The 19,586-nt window shown below is 28.1% G+C and overlaps 1 protein-coding gene across 2 annotated transcripts; it reads left to right on the top strand.

Moving 5' to 3' along the window:
* The first annotated feature begins 348 nt into the window (after positions 1-348).
* LOC132934183 (contactin) lies at positions 349-17,356 on the top strand. 2 transcript variants are annotated; one of them, XR_009662989.1, is made up of 22 exons: positions 349-775; positions 2,644-2,873; positions 3,001-3,240; positions 3,403-3,556; positions 3,633-3,810; positions 3,884-4,084; positions 4,150-4,252; positions 5,566-5,747; positions 6,089-6,379; positions 6,452-6,589; positions 6,917-7,057; positions 7,147-7,316; positions 8,204-8,342; positions 8,429-8,566; positions 8,627-8,862; positions 8,923-9,099; positions 9,167-9,352; positions 9,743-9,917; positions 11,339-11,472; positions 11,538-11,721; positions 12,281-12,401; positions 15,800-17,356. XR_009662989.1 is itself a non-coding variant. In XM_061000461.1 (21 exons), the coding sequence occupies exons 1-21, from the start codon at positions 587-589 to the stop codon at positions 15,892-15,894; spliced, it is 3,681 nt and encodes a 1,226-aa protein (XP_060856444.1). In that variant the 5' UTR covers positions 350-586; the 3' UTR covers positions 15,895-17,356. The 2 variants fall into 2 exon arrangements, 1 of the variants encoding a protein (XP_060856444.1); XM_061000461.1 differs by lacking the exon at positions 12,281-12,401 and having other exon boundaries at positions 350-775.
* The last annotated feature ends 2,230 nt before the right edge of the window (positions 17,357-19,586 follow it).

Consider the following 19,586-nt stretch of genomic DNA (forward strand, 5'->3'; position numbering starts at 1 on the left):
GTAACACCCACATAATATTCTAAATTATGTATAATAGCCAATAGGTAATATATATGCATATTGCATATTAGTCAGTTAAAATATTATATTAGATATGTAGGTATGTTCGCTTTACAGATCTACGTCATTAAAATGTTATTGACAATAACTTATTGTGCCTTGTGGACTGTGGTTCAAACAAATAATTAAATATTTGAGCATTTTTAATTTTTACCTCCACAATGGTCAATGACTAACGAGGGGCGTGTACGAATACCAACGGACGCAACATTCCGTTTAACGAAACTGATAACAATTAATAAAAAACCACCTTGCGCATTGTTCCAAACCATCATTGGGCGGGCGTGTTCCGGGATGCGACGGTGATAACAGTATAACACGACAATAAACATAATATTCTCGTCGTGTATTGTCATTACTCATTGGTATTTACAATTTACACCACCTATTGTTTTTTATAAATCGTTGCTTTGTTTTAATTTGCTCTTCACGCTCTCGTTAAAACGCGATGAACGGCCATAAACCAGCATAGTAAATCAGTAGTGAACGAGGCACAGTGCTTGGCTTTTTTATTTCGCTTTTCAAAATGATCAAGCCCAGCTTTCTGTGCGTTTTGGCCGTCCTGTGGTGCTCGACACCGTCGACTTGGTCGCAATTTAACGACGTGGAAACCACCTGGCATTGTCCTCAGTACTGGGTCCAGTACGGAAACTCCTGTTATAAGTTTGTAAAATCACCATTCCGACCGAGAAGTGAAGCTCACAGAAACTGTCTAGTATGTATTGTCAATAAACAAATGTGTTTTTTTAATGTTTTCTATTCAGAGTTATTTGTTTTATTTGTGAAATGCAGTATTCAAGATTAGTTATAAGTTATATTGTGTGTTACGGCGGTAGATTTTCATATTGGGTGTACGTAATAAATTTGTTTCATAAATGCATGTAATTTATCTGTACCAAATCGGTTGTTTAACAATACCTATCAAACATTGTTTAAAATGTTTTTAATTTAAAGTTATTAAAGTTGGAATACACCTACTTTGTACCCAGTAATAGTGTATAGTATAAATTTCTCAGGCAGAGAAATAATTCAATTCAATTTAAATTAATAATTGTATTTACTAGTTCAACGTATCCTTCTCCCCTGTTGCTGTAATTTTGTATTTAATTTACCAAATTGGTTTGTAAGACGAAAATTGTATTGAATTAATATATTATTTATCATAAACTTAAACCTACCTAATTCATACCATATAATTAGTACATATTCATACATATTTTAAAGTATATCTTATAATATTATTGTTCTAAAGTGGCGTTTATAAAAACAATCTATAAAAAGTTATACATGTCAACAACAGTAGGTTGCTCTATCTTGTCTACATGCTGTTATATGCACCAGAACTAGGTGAATCCAATACCATACTAATTCAAATCAATTATTTCTGTTTGTGTTAACTTGTTGTTAGACCTATCATTGAGATCAGTGTATGAACAACACTGATTACTTATAGTCAGGGTTGGGCAGGATCTTTGATACAAGTATTTTAGATACAATTATATCTTGTATCTTGTATCCCGATTCAGTTATAAGAAGTATAGATTATTTTGTATTGCAATACATTAAAGCGATACTTTGAAACATTTATTTTTTAATGACTATAATTTATACTACTCAGGTTAGGTACGTAATGGTTGTATGACCATCTTACTATAAAGCTATATCCGATATAGGAGGTACCTATTTTATCGTATTTTATACAAATAAACCATTAAATAATTATCATATTCTTCAACAATTTTTTATTTAACTTAACTCCAGCTTGTGCTCTTCAGCACCTGTCAAAATATATTTTGGTATGTCGGATTTATTATTAATCCTACCAGAGACATATTGTCTGTTGTTATTTTCAAAATAATATTATTATTAAAAAGAAACAAGTTGTGTAAAAAATAAATTAAATAGATTTACCCTGACTAATATTATTATACATTATCCAACCAAAATTACCATAGTTCAATACCTAGTGCCTATAGTAGTATTGTAATAATAGTATAACAGTAATATAAGGAGGTATATTACTAATATTAGTATAATAATTAAGTTATCTTGCCCATCCATGTCTATAGTATATTATGTATTGATCGAAAAATGTTTAATGTTGTGAATCCCCAGTTATCTTATTTAATTTATTTTATCTTATCGTATTAATTAGGTCACAAAAAAAGGGGTAGGTATATCGTACATGTTTATCGAGACTATAGGTAGATTGACTATTTTTATATATCATGTACAACATCACAGATTCACAGCCTCCCCACCATAATTTCAGTCCTGAACCTTGATTCATCCCTAATCTTAGCAGTTAAGGCTGAAAAGGAATCTATAAAAAATTGTATTTGTACCGATCACTGAATCAAGTTCTTTATAATTTTTTATTTGTACTTATCGTATCTACTTTAAATTTAATGTATAAATGTTAACTTTAATTAATATAATTTTAAAACAAGAATTTATTCGAACCTATCTAAGAAAATGTATAATTCCTAATAATTTATTTGACCAAAAAATCATTTATACCTGTGAATAGTGTACATTATTTATTTTATACTTAAATGACTTGATTTTGAACCTCTTTTATAGGCTTTTGGAGCTGATTTAGCTAGTGTCAACAACTTAGATGAACATGGCTTTCTCATAAATCAACTCTTGCAACAAGACCCACAACATAGACAGTGGTATGTAGGTGGTAAACAAACAAGCCCCGGAGTGTGGGTAAATGATGTAGAAAACAATATTCCACTTATTGATATTGAAAGTGCACTCTTACCTGAACAATATACTACATTAAACAGAGATTATATAGCATACACGTAAGTCGTAAATATATCTTGAAAAAAATTAATTATACCTAAATTTGATGACACTAATCTAATTTAATTTATAGAAATGTGTTCTACTAAATTATAGAAAATATTATATAACAATTAATTTTTTCAGGTATTCAGTTCAATTACAAAAATGGGGATTTGAAAAAGTTCCAGGAGACCGGTATTTGCTTTATATTTGTGAATTACCTCTTAATAAACAACATTTAATAGTTGAAGAACGTTCCTATAAGTATGGCTATAATATTGATGATCAGCAAAAAGTTCCCAGAGGTCCTTACTTTATTAAGGAACCAACAGATGTAGTATTTGATAGTTCTGGATCATCAATTACCAACGATGTAGCTCTAAGGTATGTATATACAATTACAAGAATTTTCCATTGTTATTAATAAAATTAATATTCATTAATATGAATAAAATATTAATTGGTTTAAATATATTTAAATAGTTTTATTATTTTATTTTACTTTTAAACTATTTATGTATTTATAAAAATAAATAAATATTTTAGTTGTGTTGCTGGAGGGTATCCAACACCAACATATGAGTGGTTCAAAGAAGATTATGATAACCAAGATCAATTATTATCTATAAAAATTGATCCACTAAGTAATATGAGATTCACATTAAGTGGTGGAACCCTTATTATTTATGCTCCTAAGAGGGTAAACATTAATACAATTAGTTTTATTTTTAAAGCGGTGACTAAGATATTTAAACAAATTTTATTGGTTAAAATAGGATGAAGACAGAGGTCGATATCATTGTAAAGCATCAAATATGTTTGGTTCTGTAGTTTCTGAAAGCATACAACTTTCGTTTGGATTTATCGGTGAATTTAATTTACAACGTCCTCTTGAACGTGGTAATAAAAATTGGGGTAAAACAATATTTTGTGATCCTCCTCAATATTTCCCTGGTGAGAAATAATTTTTAAATACTTTTATGATGTACTCTCAAATGAATTGTCTATTAAATTTGACTGTTTTTAGAGGTGAGATATTTTTGGGTCAGGGAATCATTTCCTAACATGGTTCAAGAAGATCGGAGAGTGTTTGTCTCATTTGATGGATACTTGTATTTTTCCTCTTTGGAAGAAAGTGACGCTGGAAACTACAGTTGTAATGTGCAAAGCGAAGTTTCAAAAACCGGCAAGAATGGGCCCTTGTTCCAGTTACACGTAGTGACACATTGTGTGTATTCATATTTTTATAGTTTACATAAATTTATTTTAATTATACGTTTTTTATATTTTAAGCTGACTATCAACAACTTATACTACCCAACAACTTCCCTAAAGCTTTTCCAGAAGCACCTATTGCTGGTCAAGAAGTTAGACTTGAATGTGTTGCATTTGCATAGTAAGATTTTATTCTATCTCATTTTTTTTTTATACATAATTTAATAATACTATATTTTACTATCTACTATATTTATGTTACCAAATGGTATCAATGTAATAAGCTGTTTTATGTAGATATTGGTGTTATTTTCTAGTCATTTTTGACAATGCCTAACAAATGTAGGAAAATATGATACTATGTTTTTGAAAATATAAATATTGACTAGAAATTCTAATCAATTAGTGATGATCTTTTGGTAATGTGATAATTAACCTTTTTACTGCTACATTATTTATGCACAGCAACTTGTGTATGCTGCACATAATAAAAATAAATTTAATTTTTTAATTTTGAGAATATAGGATCTAATTATTTAAGTTTAAAATAATGTGAAACAGGGTTTCCTAAAGTTGTACGGTTACCGGCAAATCATAATATAACACAATACAAGGACGTAATAGTACATCAAGAACAGTTAAAGGGTTAAGTGGCAATTATTTTTTAATATAAACTAAATTAGTTCAACTACCCTAATTTTATAAGTCAAAATACTATGCTGCTTTGTTTTACAAATCTTATTACTGACACTGCGTTGCCAGGCACCCGTCTTATTAGTCTATATTTTATTTTTATATATTTATCATTAGATTTTTAAAATCCCTGTGGTCCTGTTATAGTATATTTTAAACTTGCTTTTTTTCAAAGATTTATCTGCTTTTATACCTAACATATTGTATACATAATACGTGTAAACATAAACATATGCACGAGTTGAGCCATTCGACTTCAATTTTTTTAGTTTTTATTTTCTATAATTGTCAATGAACATTTTGTTGAGTCAAAAAGCCTGAAAATTATGTACAAGACTCCTGATATATTTTTTCTATAGCAGTTGAAAAATATTAAAAATACATAGGCACAATTTTTTTTTATAAGCATTTAAAGTTTGAATTTTGAGAAAATTTATATAATGTTCAAATTGTATAGCTAAGGATTAAAAATTAAAACAAGAGTCCACGTAAATAATCCACTTGTAACCTACTGTACAACAGCGACAACCAATGCCCCACCTTTTAATAATTATAAATTTAAATGATTCCTAAAGTAATAAATTATGGCAATTTTGTAATAAACCTTACATTTTAGTTATTGGCCAACCACTCAGGCTTTTAAGTTATTCCCCTAAGAAATTTGGTTATTTTCTGAATAGTTAATAATGTACACTATAACTTAGTAATTATAACAGCAGAACAATATTTAATTTAAATATTATCCATAAGTGATTTGTTTTATAATTAATAACAATTACTTTTGATTAATTTTACTTTTAGTCCTGTACCTTCATACAATTGGACAAGAAAAGGTTCTCCGTTACCTAAAGGTTCTCATTTGACAAGTTACAACCGTGTGTTGGTAATTCCTGAAGTTCAAGTGGAAGATCAAGGAGAATATAATTGCCATGTTTTTAATGATCGAGACAGTAAAGAGAAGAGTGTTACTCTAACAATACAAGGTAATTAAACATTTTTGCTATAGTAAGCAGCTTTTGCCTGACAACTGGACGAACCATTTTTGTGATGCTTTATAATTTATTAAAAAACTTCAATTTATGTCCTACAAAATATCTAGATATTATATTGAAATTGAATCATCGGTAAATGTTTCCAAACTATTTTTCCTCATTAAACTTCCATTGGCTGGTGGTTGTTTTATAAATAAACACATTGGACTATAGATAATTGAGAGTATTTACTATAGATTTTGCTATTTAAGTATTTTTCACGACATTATGGAGTGTTCAATGTTTTAGATATTGTGTGCAGTTTTATATCATAACTGTATTTATTATTTTAGCCGAACCAAACTTCACAATCCCACTGGAAGATAAACACATGGATCACCTGTCAGATTTGACATGGACATGTGAAGCTTTTGGCGTTCCAGATGTAACATATAAGTGGTTTAAAAATGGTGAACCACTAGAAATTGATCAGCTATCACCAGAAGACCAAAAACGTTACATGATACAAGACAATGTATTGAGTATTAAATATCTAGAACATGCTAAAGATTCAGGAATGTATCAATGTCAAGCTCGTAATACTTTAAAAACCCGTTTCTCATCTGCACAATTAAGAGTGCTATGTAAGTTAATTATATTCTTTAATGTACACAAAACTATAGTGAAACATTTATAATATACTTTTTCTTTTATAGCTTTACGTCCATCATTTAAAAAGAAACCTTTACAGCCTGAAATATATGGTGCTGAAGGAAAAAATGTAACAATTGAATGTAATCCTGAAGCTGCACCTAGACCTAAATTTACATGGAAAAAAGATGGATATATAATAGGTTAGTAGTTATGTTTTATTTGTTTTTAAATAAATTAATATATAGACTTGAGTAACTTATAAAATAATTTAATTAATGTTGATACATTTTTCTTCATATAGTTTATATCTTAAAATGATAAATTATGAAAAGCTACTTTTTTTATTTAAACCATTGATATATAAAATATGTATTTAAATAAACCTAATTTGTGTAATATAATATTTATATACTAGATTTATTCAAAAATTATTCTGCTGATTTGAAATTTTTAAATCCACTCTTTTATTAACTGTGTTTGTACAAATCACATTTTTAATTAATAAAATGTTATTATTTATTGTCTAGGGTCTGGGGGTAGGCGTCGCATATTAGAAAATGGAAATTTGATTATTAATCCAATTGGAAGAGATGATGAAGGTATGTACATATGTATTGCTGAAAATATTTTTGGAACCGAAGAAAGTCATGGAAAACTTATTGTTATGCGTAAGTTAATGTTTTCTTAAGTAATTATAGTAATTATATTATAATAGTTTTTATTTTATATTTTTGTAATTATTATAATTCTACTGTAGGTGGCCCTGTATTTATTGAACAATTAAATCCCCAAATTAGATCGATTATTAAACATGATTTACTATTACGATGCCAAGCTGTTTCTGATGAACTCTTAGACATTGCATATGTCTGGACCCACAACAATATGCCATTGCTTAATTCTAATTCTGAACTCGTTGGACATGTTGTGAGTATTTGTCTTTTAAATCACCTCAAATTGTAAATTATTCATCTTGACCTATTTTATATTATCAATTTGTATTTGTAAATATATTATGGGTAACAATTAAACTATTTTATATCATACATATTTTAATTAATTTATCATTTTTAATGAATGACAGGTGACTGGCACCTGAATATTTATTTATTTGGCTACGGACATAAGCATAAGACATATGCACAAAATATAAGTACAGTGAATAGGAATTACAAAATAACATTTTTTTTTCTCAAAACTTTATATTATGCCATCTGTTTTAATTAGAACAATAAGCTTATAAGTGATAAAAAAAATAAATGATGACATAGAAAAAAAAAGACAGAATGAAGAGGAGGTACTCTCAGCAGAGGTACTTCAACAAAACTAACTTATAACTTAAATACTTAATTACTATAATTACACCAAATTTAACAAAAAAAAATACACAATATAATAATAATTATATTGTGTCAATGAAAAAAATTCAAGTCAATTACCATTATGTTTTATTTTCAATTTATAGGAATTTTTAAATTTTAATAATTTTCATGCTCACAACTTACATATAAATTAAAACATCATAAAATAGCTAACGTATTGATACTGGTAATATTTTTAACTTTTAGTTAAATAATAATAATAATTTTATATACCTAATGTGTTTTAATAAATTGTAATATTTGTAATAAAATAGCTTTCACATAATGTAGTGGTCGCAAACAGAAGTGTGACATAGGCAGTAGTCCATTGCATAATTAAGTAGTTGCGATAACCAATAAGTACCAACAATTATCAAGCATACCTTATTATTATTATATACCTTTGCATTTAATTCATTTTTATGTGTAATAATTAACAATTTAATGTTTAAGAGCATAAATGGTGGGGAGTTGTACATTCGTAACATGACATTGGAAGATTCTGGTGAATACAAATGTTTTGTGCACAGTGTAGTTGGAGAGATATCGTCAACAACTACTTTATTTGTTGATGGACCTCCTGGACCTCCAGGTAATATTATAACTTTACCTAAACATTGCATTACAATAGTATGTTCAATGTACTTACAGTAGTTCATTATATTATTTTTTGTATAGGTGGAATACAAGTTGAAGTCTTAAAGACATCTGCCAAACTGCAATGGACTGACGGTTCTGCAAATGGACGTCAAACTATACATTATAATGTAATGGCCCGTTCACAATGGAACAGTACTTGGTATACAATGGCCTCAGGTAATTTTTAATAAATACATTTCTATTTTTCTTACTTAAAACTGTTATTTAATGTTACAGATATTGTAATCAAGGAAGTTGATAGGTATAATGGGCGTAAAGAAGCATTTTTAGAAAATGTTCTACAACCCTGGTCCAAGTATGAATTTAGAATGATAGCAGGAAATGATATTGGATATGGTGAAATATCTCTTCCTTCTCCTCAAGTTAACACACCAGCTGATCATCCATATAAAGCACCTTCAAATATTACTGGTGGTGGTGGCAAAATTGGTGATTTAACAATTGTGTGGAAAGTAAGTTATTGTCACTTAATTTTCTATAAATTGATCTAAATATATATCTTTACCATATAGCCTCTATCTTCTCAAGATCAAAACGGACCAGGTATCTATTACAAAGTATATTGGAGACGTATGGGTCATGAAACAGACTTTCAGTATGAGACATTGCAAGATAGTGGTAATATTGGAATGGCAGTAGTGCACATTAAGTCAGAATTTTATTACACTGAATATGAAGTCAAAGTTCAAGTGAGAGTTTTTAGTTTTATTTATCAAAATATCCTCCATTTGCATAACTCATTTTGTGTATCTATAGCCCTTTAATTCAATCGGTCCTGGTCCTATATCAGATCCTAAAGTGATATACAGTGCAGAAGATATGCCACAAGTATCTCCACAACAAGTGTTTGCTATTTCTTACAATTCAACTGCCATTAATGTAAGTTGGGTACCAATTGATCAATCACGGGAAATGTTGCGTGGTAAACTAATCGGCCACAGAGTAAGTATACTTCATAATATATTTAATATATAAAATGATTCTCCAAGTGTATCTGTACACATTATATTATCAACACGTTCAATTCCGGTGGTATTTTAGTGTCTTACTCCACACGCCACGTCTATATTGATAAGAACATGTGATCTTGCTGTAATCATAAAAATGGCACAAAATTAAAACCAATATCACCAATTTATTTCTAAATCTTTATTGAATAGCATACTAAATCTTATAGTCATACATTATTAGCTGAGTATTCTACTATTCTAGAAGCTTAAAAATTCATATAAAATTACTTGGACACCTTTGCTGCCAGGGTGTATTTGAAGTCGGCATTGAACCTGTTAAATTTTTTTAATATCATAAATATTAATTAATTTTTTGTTTTAGTTAAAGTATTGGAAAAAAGATGCAAATGACAGAGAAGAAGATGCTGTATACTATTTAAGTAGATCTGTTAAACCTTGGGCCCTTATTGTTGGATTGCAACCAGATACAGAATATTATGTAAAAGTAATGGCTTTCAATTCAGCTGGAGAAGGTCCGGAGAGTGAACGATTTATTGGTGAGATCTTAAATTTAACAAATGTTATTGACAAACTTCTATTTTTATAAACCAATTATTGAATATTATTTGATTGATCATCAACTATATATTAAATGAATAGTAATAAAATATTAATCAACTGGTAATTGTTTAATATGTGACCTACTAGACCGAGTGATCTACTCGTACTTGAAATGGTGCCCTACTACTAGGTACGAAGAAGTTATAACACGTGGAACATCATGTTATTTATTTATTGATTTGAATATTAATCCCATTTAATTCAACTACCAAGATATAGTTTATTTTCTTTCACACACAATGCACCATCGTCCAAACACATACTGATAATTATTGTCAATAATGAACATAGTAATAATATTATTACAGAATAAAAAATATATACTTTTTTTTTTAAATCCACGGCAACATTGGCTATAGGAACTCTAGTTATATTTCAGAGAATTGTCTTAAATTAAAATATTTTTATAATTATTTATATTGTTGAATTATATTTTACAATTTATTATAAAAATTTGACTTTTTCGTGTATTTTAAATTATACTATTTAGTATTTTCATATAGTCTGTGATATTATTGGCTAACAGAATAAGGTAAGATGACTGTTATCTGTAAATTAAACACAGTTATTATATAATATGATTATAAAAATAAGCAAGCACGCATAGTCTGTACAATGTACATAATATATATAAGTATATAACTATACTCCGTTCCACGAGTAAGTGCGACCGCCACGCGCATCAAAATTATTAGCTCCGATGTTGTGAGGCCAAATTTCCCTCACATTGTGGCGTCGGCTCTCTGTATTCAGCGGCTCAAGTAACGCACTACAAATATTACCGCGACTAACCATTATAATATAATATATCAGTATAGGAGTAATTTATTTTAAATAAGTATAATTTATTTTGATTATTACTTGTTATTATTTAAAACTACCATAAAACATGTTACAATAATAAAAAATAAGACTACACCAGTAACCACTTTGTATATTATAATAACAGTACGACGGCGATCAACAAATACCGACGGTAGGCAACCTTGACAGGCATGTGGTGGGGATGCGTGGAAATAATACATTTTGGTCACCGCCTAGTCGTATTCTCTCGTGGAACGAAGTTTATTAACTATTGCCATGTGGCACCACATATAGGTTTCATTTTGGTAGGTCACATATTAAACTCGATTTTTGCTTGTTAAGGTCACATATTGAACAAATACCAATCAATTTATATTTTTTTTTCTGTATTCATGGTCTTTTCTTTGTTAATATAATAACTGCTGACATTTTTCCTCTAAAGACACATTGTTAAAAGTTTTATCTAACATAGCTTATTAAATAATACTTTTTACCTTAAAAAATTGAGTCATTATTCAAACAGTTACAAAAACTACATATATTATTTTTACAGAACGAACATACAGAAAAGCACCTCAAAAGCCACCATCATCTGTTCTAATTAATGGCTTAAATCCAGATACTATACAAGTAACCTGGCGATATGTACAACCAACACTTGAAGAAGAACCAATCAAAGGCTATAAGGTTTGTATTTCAATAAAACCAATACAGTTTATATAATCTTTGTTTTACATAATGTGAATTGATAGGTGCGGGTTTGGGAATCCGATCAAGATATGAGTACTGCAAATGATACAATTATTGAAATTGGGAGCAAATTAGAAGCCCAAATTACTAAGTTAACACCTGGCAAAGTGTACAAACTTCGAGTGTTAGCATACTCTAATGGCGGAGATGGACGGATGTCATCACCTGCTAAAACTTTCCAAATGGGTAAGATTTAATTACTATTATACATTTATCCCTACATCTATACTTTTATTTATATACAATTTTATTACACCAGTTGTATGATCAATTTAATTATTTACACTGTCAATTAATCAGTAGGTACATTATCTGAATAAAATTGTGTTGACTATGTCAAAAACCTCTGTTTCCACTCATAATATTTAATTTACAATTTCTAATAGTTCAATTTGTTATACTTTATGTTCATTAGGTATATTATATAATATTAGCATAACTGGTATTTTTAAATGTTTAGGACTAATTTAGTTATTATCGTATTTCTTTTTAGTAAAAACTTAGTACACCTGTTGTAAAGAATAGAACAAAATAAACTTAATTTTGTTCTGTTGTTATAGAAAATAGAACTAAAATTAATTTGGTTTTGTTATAAATCTAATCGAATTTTCATAGCACCAATTAGTAATCTACTGTCTCGTGTGTTACCTTATAATATGTGTAACTATAGTACATAAATAGGCACTTGGAATGCCAAACCGTATGTTTGCACAATTGGTTTAATTTTAATAATGTATAATTACAGGAAGTTTTACTTAATAGCGAAAGTAAGTTACTTATGTGTGTAGCATATTATATAAATAAATAAAAATATTTATGTATGTATGCTGAACAATACAAGCTTACTCTTCTATTTATCACAATATGTAAGTAACATAATATTACGGTAATGAAATAAAATAATTTCGCATGTGTGTATAATTGTGTACTCCTCCAAACCTAGAATATTGTTCAAGTTATATTTTTGCATGCATTTTATTCGTCGTTATATTATATGGGGCAAGTAATTTAATTTAACATACGATCATTACATTTGTATTTATGTATACATGCCTAATTCCATTTTACTGAAATTTTTAGCCAATTACGATTACGTTTGAGTTCTGTATTATATAAAATTATATATTATACAAATCTATAACAATACTATTTTATTAATCCGTTTGTTATCGTAATTTTGCCTTTCGCTTATTTAAAGTGTAGGTACCTAATCGGAACGATTAAAAAATGATGAATGCATTTTTCAATATTTGTGCGCACCGTGAATCACGAGTCTATACTAGATAAGTCCTAAATCGTTGTTTTAATTTTTAAATGTTTCCATATTTGTTTTTCGTTATTGGAATAATATTTTCGCTTCTCGTTTCGCACGTTTCAACACAACAGTGCTGACTTTTTTTCTCAAGTGTTTCGGTTTTCAATGATTTTACGCAGTAGAGGTAGAGCTGCTTTACACGTTAAATTCGACCGCACAAGATTGTCTAATTTGCAGCTATTCGTAACGATTATTATTAAGAGGATGTCAGCGTAGTATTTGCTATCTCTCTCTGACTCAAGCGCAACATGCCAACATAGCACATTTTACGTTCACTATAATATAATGTATAAAACTATAAACCATATTAATTTCTCAAATTAGAGTGAAAAGACCTCTAATAAAATTTAAAGGTAAGATTATTATCTCGGACATCTTATAGGCGTTTTATTATATTTTAATTTTAAAGCGAGTTATGAGCTTTTTAAGATGTAGAAACAATTTAAAATACTCATTACTCGCTTTAGGTTAACCTAACCTAACCTAGAGAACTTAAAATTGTATAAGAGGTAATTTTACTCTAATTTGAGAAACTAATATGTTTAAATTTTAAAATCATTATTTTGAACGTAAAATTTGCCGTGTTGCTCGTCGGTCAGAGAGAGAAAACAAATAGTGCGCTGACATCCTCTTAAGAGGATGCCACGTCCCGACGTCCGCGTGTGTTGTCTCCGTCTTACATACAAAGACATCAATATTTCATATTTTACGTACCTACACATAACTCATAAGTCATTACTCGCTTAAAACTTCATGTATCATAAAAAACGTACCAACACAGAAGGTTGTTATCTCTTTAAGTTTGATCGTATATTATGTAAACTCACTCTAATATTAAATATAACAACACAAAATTGTTTCTGTTGAACGTACATTTTAGATGTACGCACAATTACTACTACGTAGATAACACCGTGGTTATATAGTTGGTAAGTTTAAAGGTTGTACACTTGTACGTTAGTCTTAGACAAGACATGCAAGTGTGGGGTCCTTTTAATCACGCTTTTAATCGTCATTGCCGAATCACAAATAATCATAATGTACCATCGACATAAGCTTAATCAAACTGTCAACTTGAAAGTAGAATTTAGAGAGAAAATCATGAAATTAAAAAATTACTTTTCTAACAAAACACAACATACGAACATACCTCAATAAATAATCAATAATGCTTACCTAATCACAGCATTCCCTTATGTCGAAGATTTAAATTGCTTTAAAAATATTAATTTGAATGCCATATTCTCATGCAAGTGAGAAAGATACCTATTTGTCCGTACTAGAAAGAGTTAACAACTATTTATATTCATTATTATTAGCCAACGAAAAACCATCAGCTCGATCAATATTATATGTTGAAGATGAAGTTGCCAGAAATATAAATTGAAGAAGTCTAGTTTTTACATAACTTATTTAACAATTTGCTCATTTATTTATTTTTATTTAGAAATTATTATATTGAAAATATAAAGGTGATATCAAAATGTATAAATTATTTGTACAGTTAGAAAATATGTTAGTTCATTAATTTTGAACAATGTATAATATACAAAATTATGGGATAAATAACCCAGGGTTCATACTGCAATGATAAAAGCGTTATTCGTGAGCACGGAGAGACATTTTGGTAAAGGTTTAAATAATGTATGTAAAATATTTGCCTTTTCTAGAAATAATATCAGATCTAATGTTGAATAGAAGCACCAAATATGATTGCCAGATTACCCCTGCAGGGCCCCATTGATTGCACGGCAGTAAGATTACTATCTAGGCAACCTCATGGCTTTTTATTATATTTTATTTTTAAAGCGAGCTATGAGTATTTTAAAATTGTAAATTGTTTGTACATCTTAAAGTACTCATAACTCGCTTTAAAATTAAAATTTATTAAAAAGCCCAAGAGGTTGCCTAGATAATAATTTTACCTTTAGATTTTATAAGAGGTCAATTTACTATAATTTTTAAATTAACGGAGCTACACGTGTTTTGCTGAGCGTACAATTTGTTATGTTATGCACTTGTAAGACGAAGACAACACACGAGTATGATCACGTCCTCTTAACCGAACGCAGTTTATCCGCCATCGGCTATCGTTTTTAGTAATATTTGGAGATCGTTGTGCATTACTTAATTAATAATAAACATTATGGCATTCTAATATGTTATTAAAAACACACGCGTATGTATTCTATGTACCTGTATAAATGACTGGATTTTTATTATATTTTTTATACTTCATAGTCAATATTATAATGCATGTCGCAATACGTTGCTGTTCGATAATGTTATGTGCTATTATTGCATATGTACGAACCAATTATTTTATTTATTTTTATAATCAATATTATTTTTATTACAAAATAATGTTCATAATATATTTTACATTAAATTAATAAAATATATTACCTATTAAAAATTATACGATATCGGCATAAACGTACACGGTATACTGAGTGAAAAAATATTTATTAAAAATCTGGGAAGTAATTTAAAAGAGACAGGTGAATGTGTTCATGTACTCAAGTACCGTAGAGTTAGGTATACAAGCAACAGTTTTTTTCTTTGTAAAAAGTTAATATTATGATTTATAAATTTGAAACAGCAATAATTCACATCTAAAATATTTATAAAAACAATTTTTAAATAGTACCTACATCCGTGTACATAATATCCGGTCAAAACTACTGTTTGCATGTAACTATAAATTATGATAAACATTTTTAAAAAGATTTAATATAATTACAAAATATCTAATAAAAACGTGGATGCTTTTATAGAAAAACACACAATCATTTAAAAAAAAATATTTACATGGCACGTAATTTCATTGATAATGAGTTTATATGGATGTTTTTGTATGATGTAATTGTTTTGTCTTGCCGTTTCTGACAAGAATGTCTGATAATGTCAAACTTCTGATTAAAATATTTGTGTGTATTTTTTTTTCAGGTAGTCCAGAGCTGTTCTTAACCAACACTGCCAGCAAAAACTCGGCAGTCTGTCTGTCGTTCGTGTTGCTATTGAGGTTGTACGGTATCATTTAGAAATTATAGATCTAATATTAACGCGCACGCGCACTTGTAATAATCTCAATTATTATATTTTTCAAACACATTTTTTACAATTTTACATTTTCTACATTTTAAACGTATAGTTTTAAGTTAATAACCATGATTCGTCTCGAATGTTTGATCAATTTTTTTATGATTATGGTCAATATATCATGATGGATTATTATATATATTTATAAGAATATAAACCAAATTATGGTAAACTCAATGCAAGTAAAATATCAAAATATGTATGTTTTGGGTTAATGTAGTAAGCCGCATTATATACAGAAGCAGTGCCTTGGAATATTATTAATAATATAATTAATATATAATAATTTATTAAATATTTTTATTATAATATGAATGAATCAAAAACTCTCGTCTGTGTTCAAAATATAAATGACAGCCATTATTTAATATAGCATAATTGTGATTTCTTACTAATTTACTATTCTGTAGCAATAAGTGAGGTGTTTAATATAAATACTACAAAACGTAAGTGTAAGAATAGTTTTCAAAGTTGTAAAAATGCTTGTTTTAAATGTATCAAGTGTAAGCTATAAACACATGCGATCACACAAAATAATACTAATAATAATGATAAGTGTCCATACCTACAAATTGTTTTCAGATAATGAATTTCGAGCAAAAAATATTGCTATTAATTATGTTTGAACAAAATCGGAATAAGTTTATTATATAATACAAATCTACAATCGACTTATGAAATACTTACCTAAAAAAACACTCATTCATATATACATAACTTATTATATTTATACATTTTGATTTATAATTAATTATCATCTAGGATGCATAAAAATGGATTAATTTTCATAATGGGAATTTTTTTCCAAATACCTCAGACAATACGTAGGAACCGCGAAAAAAATATTTAAACGTGAATTCGCTATATAAATATATATATAATTATAATAAACATAATAATATAATCCGTCCACTCAAACACCTTGCAACATTGATATATTTTCATAATGTATATTGTTTTATTTTTGTACTTGCGTTTACGAATTGTAACTTAGTTCTCGCTATTTTATTCTTATAGATATTTAATATCCTTTATATTAATTGCTTATATTATATATTTTTTATAATTATTTTTCCATGTATACAATATGTACTAGAAACTATGCAATATGCATTTATAATTTAAGTGAATCTGTACCGTCCATATTATACAACCTATCTAGTGATATTTTATTAGTGCACAGTAATGACGTATCTATTTAAGTTGTCGTTTATATTATATTTATAACTAATATGGATAAACATTGTTATGTAGCACATAGAACAACAATAATATTAACTATATACCTTTTATATTTATTATATACTTATGAAACTTTGTGACTTTATTGGCAATATTTAACGTCCACTTATTTTTTGTTTAGAGTTTTACTACATTATAATATTAAAGTATTTACAATATAAACGTGTATTTTTTTGTTTTATAATATTATATAATTTCTAGTCATCTATTAGACGCGTTTAGCGTTTGGGAAATTTGTACGGTATTCTTGTATTAATCCACGTAGTACCCACCACACCTCGAAAACACGAAAAACTGGGAAATGTCAAGGGATTTTCGCTAATCCGAGAAGTCATGGAAGGTTTTTGATTTTTTTTCGAAATACAAAATAATAATTGTTTGAAAATTTATCGTTTACAGTATCAGCGCATTAAAAAAATTTAAATAAGTAAATTTACCAATAACAAAAAAAATTGTACCAAACAATTTTAACAATTTTTTATTTATCTTGTAATTTTTGTGATATCTAGTATTCTAGCAATAATCCAGGTTTTTAAATAAACTAAATAATTAATTTAAACTGCAGTAGTGCAGTCTTACTTATATTTAATGTGATTTTATTATTAACTACCTAGTAGGTATGCTATATGCAATATAAGTGAAATTTATTGAAATATCATATTAATTTATAAATATTTAAATGTATCTGTTGAAATTAAAATTGAAATGAATTATTGCCTCGTAATCATGGCGGAAAATATTTATTTTTAATTCTAACCTGCAATGTAATATTTTTAAAACAATTTGTCGTAAAATCACATTTTTATTAGGGTTCGAAGTTATTATTTTTTCGACAGTTCACTCGTATATTAATTATTTTTTCTGAATCGATTTGAAATTTTGTTGTAACTAAAAAACGATAATAACCATAGATACTTAAAATTTTTACCAAATGTCATTTTTTATAGGTAAATTATTAAATTTTCAAAATATTTTTACTCAGATTTTTTTTTCTTTAAATGTCCATAAAAAATATTTGTTGGGTAAAAATACTTGAAAATTAAATACACGGTTTCTCATACATTTTTATTATGGTTATTTAAAAATATTAAAAATTTACTAACACAATTTTTTATATGCATTTGTAGTTCTAATTTTCCCAAAATTCGTTAAAATCATGAAAGTATACAAACTATTTTGTACTTGAAATTGTATAAAATCTTCAATATAAATAGTTAAGGTTAGAAAATTTAATACAATATTACTCGTTCTTCCCAGAGGTTGTCATCTCTGTACCAAATTTCATCGCAATCGGATGAACGGTTTAGGAATGGATAAAGGCCACACACACACCCACATACACAAACATTCATTTATATATATATAGATAATCAGATATTTCTAGCCTATGTAGGCTATCTATATTCGATATCTCCAGATATTTACAGAATCATAATTTTTTTAACAATTTTAACATGTTAATAATAATAATAATAATAATAATAATAGTAGTGATACCTAAATCTGTCAAGAAGTTCCATCACTAGATGGATTCTTCTTTCAAGCCTCCAACCCATCAACTCACACAGCGCTTGTACTTATTGTAAAAAAATTAATTTACAGATTGTATAAATAAATTAATAATGTATAGTAGTAATGCCTACTTAAGGTTGGTTAGACATTATAAATGTATAGTATTAAGTGCAAAGTTAAAAATATAATTTATAATAATTAACTAGGTAATAAGATCGTGTCGGCGACCACGTTTGAGACGTCTTTGAGGTGGTGGAGGTGTGTGTAAAACTAAATGTAATGAGCCTGTAGATTTATGAAGTGAACTATGGAATTTGCTGCAAGGGCTCTTAGTAATAAATAACTAGGTATGTTGGTACATATACCTAAGTATTGTTTCTGTTAAAACTGTTTGTATTGTTAAATATGTTAGGGGTGTGGTCGTGTAGGAGCTACCCCCACGGCTCTATTTGTTTTCGGATATTTAAGCCCTCTAATATTATCCTGATCTCCATCTATATCAGGGATGGCAAATAGGATTTGGTGAACGTGTAATTTATGACACAATTTTAAAAAAAAATTTTGCCGTGCCATTAGTTAATTTTGCTAACACAGAATTTTTACAAAAAATAAATGAAAAATGAATGATAATAATGTAGAAAAAGTTATAAAAAAAATAAACTTTTATTGATTGTTAGAAACATTGCTTCATATTGCTTGAAAGATTTTTTATGTCTGGTTAATATGCTGTTGCTTCCAAGGTTTATAAATATGTATAGACACATGAAAGTCTTTCAGGTGCCATCGAAAATTTCTCCCGTGCCAAGCATGGAACTCGTGCCACTTATTTGCCATCTCTAACTTATATACTCCTTCCTTTTAGACTTTAAGTTTCCACTTC

This window comes from Metopolophium dirhodum, chromosome 1, assembly GCF_019925205.1.
Source record: "Metopolophium dirhodum isolate CAU chromosome 1, ASM1992520v1, whole genome shotgun sequence".
NCBI classification, from domain to species: domain Eukaryota; kingdom Metazoa; phylum Arthropoda; class Insecta; order Hemiptera; family Aphididae; genus Metopolophium; species Metopolophium dirhodum.